The 5,764-nt window shown below is 54.3% G+C and overlaps 1 protein-coding gene across 2 annotated transcripts in view; it reads right to left on the reverse strand.

The window, feature by feature from the left end:
* NUB1 (negative regulator of ubiquitin like proteins 1) overlaps window positions 1-5,764 on the reverse strand; it is a 37,675-nt gene continuing 31,911 nt past the window's right edge. For both annotated transcript variants that reach the window (XM_017520130.2, XM_017520126.2), the window contains exons 12-15: window positions 4,124-4,270; window positions 2,422-2,517; window positions 1,581-1,758; window positions 1-1,340 (exon numbers count right to left, since the gene is read on the reverse strand). In XM_017520130.2, coding sequence (XP_017375619.1) covers window positions 1,162-1,340; window positions 1,581-1,758; window positions 2,422-2,517; window positions 4,124-4,270 — 600 coding nt within the window. In that variant the 3' untranslated portion in view covers window positions 1-1,161. The remainder of the gene's footprint in view (window positions 1,341-1,580; window positions 1,759-2,421; window positions 2,518-4,123; window positions 4,271-5,764) is intronic.

The raw sequence follows: 5,764 nt of genomic DNA on the forward strand, positions 1-5,764 counted from the left end.
TTTTGGAATATATTTTCCACCTTTTATTTCCATCAGTATCATCCATTTAAAAAGAATCACAAGAAGATTCCCATCAGTCCGAACTGGAGCATCCATGCTATATGAAAAAGTGGAAGCATTTCTGCCGGCCCCACATGACCCATCCTGCCTTCATCAGAGGAGCTTCTAGCGCCTTCTGGAAGGGAAAAGTCTCAGATGCACCTGGCTGCTGCTGCTGCGGTCCTGGCGCTGGAAGGAACCCCCACTGAATGCACATCACAGCAGTGCGAGGTGCAGTGAGGACACTTCCTGCTGGAGCCGACACACAGCGAACCACATGCTTTTAGAAAGAGCCTTCTGTCACACAGTTAGAACCCAAAACCCCACAGAAAACCTGGAGAAAATATATCTAAATCTCTGATAGGTCTCTTAGCTAGCAGTGAGTTCAGTATGACAGCATAGAGTCTAAAAATATTAAAAATAAGTTGCTTTGGTTAGCATTAACACCTTTCCCGTTCAATAAAAGATTTTTGTAATGAGGAATGTTGAATATATATCAAGTCTGACACTCAACCCTGAATTTTGGGGGCATATTTTACCGAGCTAAGAGCAGAAAACACTGACGTCCCAGGCTGAAGGCATCTGCTGCGACCTGCTATGGCCCCCGAGGCCTGAGCCTCAGCATTACACCCCACAGCACTTGGAAGGAAGACTTAAAGGACATGTTGAGGGGCAGGGAGGGGACACAAGAACCCATGGGGCACCCTGGCAGAGATGGCAGCGGGGGAAGCAGGAAAGCCATGGGCATCAGGTGCAGGAGGCAGCAAGCCGGGCAGATGGAGCCGGAGCTGGAGAGGAAGCGGTCCAGGCGCCCTTCCCAGGACGGGTTCTGCAGCAGCCAGTCTCCTTCCTGCTTCAGGGTGAAACGTCAGGCTGGGGAGGGTTAGGGATGCCGACCCCGGGGGCAGAGGGGGCGGCCTGCGCCGGGCCAGAGGAAGCTTCTTCCCCGAGACCACGCATGAAGGCCCTGGGACCCCTGCTGGCCGTGTCCCCTGCCCGCCCCTCCTACACCAAAGAGGACTTGCAATTCAGACAAAAAGTAAGAACAGAAAGACCTGCATTCGCCTTTTCGTAATGATAACATTTATAAGCAGAAACTTAGTACTTATTCCTGTTCAATATTTAGTTTTCCTTCGTTGCTGACTTTATATTTTCTACATAGGATAGGTACTCTGCGATAGTAATCTCTTCGTCTTCCAGAGTTGAGTCCAGGTAGTCCTCCTCATGCTCTGGAATGTCTTCCAGAATCTCATTGACGGCCTCCGTCTCCATGTCTTCGTCTGTCGAGGCACTGGAGGTTCCTACAATCAAACACCGCAGGAGTGAGTGAGTTATGTGGGGATTGTCCTGGGCACACGCATGACCACAGTCAACCTCAGACTGTGCCTCCTGCGGGCCACACTCTCCAGGAGGCCGGCCCGTCGACATCACAGGACGCCCCTCTCAGTCTCCACGTCCGCCGAGGCCTAGGGCACGGGCCCCATCTGTTGGCTTCTGAAGACACTTTGCTCTTAACATGGCCCTCAGAGACTCACACCTACCTGCGGAGTCTGAAGGAGACGTGGTTGGCGAGGACAAGGAGCCTTCCGGCGACAGCGGCAGCTCGGCAGGCAGGCTTCCTCCATTGTGAGCAAGGGTCTGGGCAGCCAGCTGGACGTTGCCTCTGAACACTCTGAGCGCAGCTTCGGCCACAAGTGTGTCAAAACCCATGTACACCAGCTAGGGGAGAGCGCAGGGGTCACGGCACTGGGCCTGGCTCACCTCTGCCACCCCTGTCACCCACAACGGGCGGACAGCCGGCTCTCGTGTTGAAGAGCTCCCGGTGTGCACAGCATGGCCCTTTCTGCACAAGTCACGCTTCTGGGCCAATGTGAGCGTGGAGCAACCTGGAGGGGGGCTTGGAAGACTTGAGTCGGGTGCGTCAGTGAGCAGCCATCTCAGGACCGGTGATGACCTCAGCTGAAGCGAGGGGCCACGCCAGCCTCACCACACACACTGCGAGGTCAGCGGCCATGGCACACAGGCACACTCACGTGTGTGTGTGGGGCAAACAGCTATTGCTTGGGACACAAAGCCGGATGGGTTTCACAGGACACAGCGACATCCTTTTAGGTCACAGGCAGGGAAATGGGCTGACGTAAACCGTGGTGCATAGAAGAGGGAGGCAAACCTGAAGGGAGCCTCCTGACGCCCCCAGTTTTCCTGCTCGCCCCTGCCCTCTGTTGCGGCGTGGGTGGCCTGAGGCGGGCAGGTCACACCTGGAGCCTGGGAGCCAAGTTTTAGCATGGACTTCCCTGGTCCTGCTGCCTGACTCACCTGGGTGACCCCAAGCAACCCCACCAGAGGCTGTCCAAGCCGAGGGCACACAGGCGTGTCACTCACTTGGTCAATGTTTTCCTGGGAAGGACTTTCTTGATGGTTGTTGGTTTCAGGATTGGAATCATTTAACCACCACATCAGAGGATTGCTGAGCAGAATCTAAAACACACAGGAACAGGCTTTACCCATCACTAAGAACTCATCACACACTCAGACAGGCACCATACCCTGCCATGTGCTAGGCGGACCCAGCCATCCTCCGCTACTCAGGATGCAGGGATGGGCGCCTATGAGGCGAGAAAGGGGCTCCCACCCAGGCTGGTGTTTACTGAAGGCTTTCAGCCAGAGACCATGACAGAACTGGGGTTTGAAGGAGGAGCAAGACTAGCCAGGGGAAGGATCCTTCTCCTGATAGAGCAGGAAGGATGGAGGGCAGGTAGGAGAAGCATGCAAGAAAACATGTTTTGTCAGGGCTACGAGGCCAGGAAGAGCTACAGACAGAAAGGTCTCTTACGAAGCTCAGGGCTGCCTGATCTCTGAAAGTGTCATGCCCTCTAGACAAAATGTCAGGCAGGTAGGAGGGTTACTTTGACCCTTGATTTCTTCATCACACAATACTTAAACACCCTTGTGGAGACTTTCCTTTCCAACACTCAATACTTCTGTGTTGACTGAAAGTATTTACGTGCCACTCGTATAATTAAAATCTATTTTGAGACCCATCAGTCCCTTCAGATATTCAGAATTTCCCACCTCTTTAATATTTCTCTAACACAAAAAAATCAAACTAGATATTCAAATAAAATTTTAAAATTGAATATGTTAAAAATACATATACATAGTAACAAAAGTACTGACTTGTGGAGCCTTCTGGGGAGCAGGGCAGAGGTGAGGCAAAGGCAGGGCGGACTCCCTGTGCCGGCTGCACCCACGGCCCTGCCTTAGCAGGGCAAACAAGTCTTGACACCTGCTGTACCCCCCACCCCTCCAACTCCATCTCTGCCCCCTCAGCCCCACCCCTAGCTCCTGCCGCCCGCCCCCCGGCTCGCCATGCTGCCCCAGCATCTGCCTAGACTGCTGCCTCCACACGGCCAGCCCCCTGCCTCACGTGCACCCCTCAGGACCCCCCACCGCGTGTGCTCCTGCGGGGTTGAGAGGGCAGAGGGTGGTTCCATGCCAAGCTGCTGACACGCAGCACAGCACCCGGCCTACTGAGGATTCGATATGCTTCTCCAACATGGGGAGGGAACTGGCCCAGGGAAAGTCACTGCTGTCTGGACCCCCACCTGCTGTCACTCCTGAGGGTTTCTCTGAAAAGCTCCCCCTTTGTCAACATGAAGTATGGACTAAATAAATAAAACTAGATACTTACATTTAAAATTTTAATGCCAAACAATTATACTACAGTTAAATTACCCTTCTCTTTTTCTGCTGTGGAAACTCTGCCTGTGTACATTAAACTCTTTCTGCTGCACATGGAAACCCTACACAAAGTCCCATCCCGGCCTATGGACTCTGCTGGTGTGGACAGGTACCACGTTCCTGAGCCAGGCCTCTGCCAGGCACTGAACATGGGGCCTCATGGGGCCTCACACGGCCTCTAGGCTGGAGCCCCAGAGAAAGCTGCCCCTTCAAATCCGGATGATGGGGTCGCCCATGGGAGTGGGCTCCATGAGCCTGGGAGGATGGTGGAGAGCCATGGAAGGAGCTCTGGGCAGGACCCAGTGCTCAGGGACAAGGCCAGAGGCCCTGAGGGAGCCACTACCTTCAGGGCCTCGTCCAGGTTCCCGCTGGCCGCGTGCAGCGCTTGCTGGGCCACGTGCGTGGAGTAGCCCATCCCTTTCAGAGACCTGATGTTCTCCAGGTGGCGTCTTTTCTTCTCTTTCTCCTCCTTCCTTATTTGGGCCAGTTCCTTCAGGAAAACAGCAAAGTCCCAACCCAAGTTAGGGACTGAGATTTCACAGACAGCCTCCCAGTCTGTGCTCTGCAGGATTCTTGGGGTTCCCAGGCAAAGCCACAAAACCGAAGCAAAGCACAGGGGACCTATCTCTACCTCTCCAGCCAAACAGCAGAGGCGCCACAAAGGCAGAGTGGTGGTGGGTGCTGCTTCTGAGGGCAGGCAGTGGAAGTGACATGCCCGTCACCAACCCCACCACCCACTATCCAGCATCAGGATGGGCCCAACCCAGTGCAGAGGTCGCAGGCGAGAGGTGCATGGATTCTCTTCTAGGAGCCGGGCAGAAGAGCTCCCTGCACGCGGTGGGACGGCCTTCCAGCCTTTGATGAATTGCCCAGGGACTCAAGTTAAAATGTGATGTGGAATCCGTGGGCGTAGGTGACTCCTGGGCCATGCCAAAGCTGATGACCCACCCACCACAGTCTGGGGAGCAAGGACTCCAGGGTCTTCTGGGGACTGTCCGTTCAGAACCCACAGAATGCTCAAGGGATAAAGGTCGTCTGACCTCTTGGTTCTCAAGCCTGTTTCTCAGAGCTGCCTGCTGTGGCTGCAGAGGATTCTAGTGTCTTCACCTCTCCCACCCAGGGCCAATCAGGAGAGCTCCCAGTTGGTTTTGTAAGCTAGTATGCCCATAAAAATGTCATTTTAAAATGGGATTTTGCTGCTTAAAAACAACCACCACAAAGCAAGTTTGAAAACCTGGAATTTAATCCAACCTCATTATTTTGCCAGGAAGGAGAAAGAAAGCTTTCACAAAAGTTAAGTGACTGCCACATTCTCCCGGGACCAGCCCCTCATCAGCAGCAGTGAGCATGGGGGAGGAAACAGACTCCTCTCCTTCCGGAGACCTGCCCCTGCCTCCTGCCCAGCCCAAGCAACAGACACCTGCCTGCATTTTCCCCACAGCAAGAAAGGGGCCTCATTTCTTAGGAAAACAGACGCATCATCATGGAAACAGACTTTGCAGGGCCCACAGTAGGAGCAGGCACAACAGAGTGGCTGCTGGGAACATCTCCAGGGCTGAAGACATCTGGAGACTCCTGTCCTGTCTTTATCAGGGGAGACCCTCCCAGTGTGCCCCTGGAGTGCCCCCAGCGCCAGCTCACTTTGCTTCCCCTTCAACTGCACCAGGCCTGTCTCATGCTCCCGTTAAGTTCCTGACCTCTCAGCTCCAGCCCCGCTGTACAGCGCAGTGGGCTCCGTCATTCCAGCCACCTACCTGAGAGCCTGCGGCTGCTCCTATCACACCCCACACTCGGGCAACAGTTCCTTATGCTGCTACGGAGGGCCCCCACGCCTGGCCCCAACAATGTTTCCAAACTGACCTTATCCTGCCACACTGCCAACCATGCACGCCAGCAGGTCTTTCATACCACTCCCATTTCCACTTTTTTTTTTTTTTTTTTGAGAGGGAGTTTTGCTTTTGTTACCGAGGCTGGAGTGCAATGG

This window comes from Cebus imitator, unplaced genomic scaffold, assembly GCF_001604975.1.
Source record: "Cebus imitator isolate Cc_AM_T3 unplaced genomic scaffold, Cebus_imitator-1.0 Scaffold20, whole genome shotgun sequence".
NCBI classification, from domain to species: domain Eukaryota; kingdom Metazoa; phylum Chordata; class Mammalia; order Primates; family Cebidae; genus Cebus; species Cebus imitator.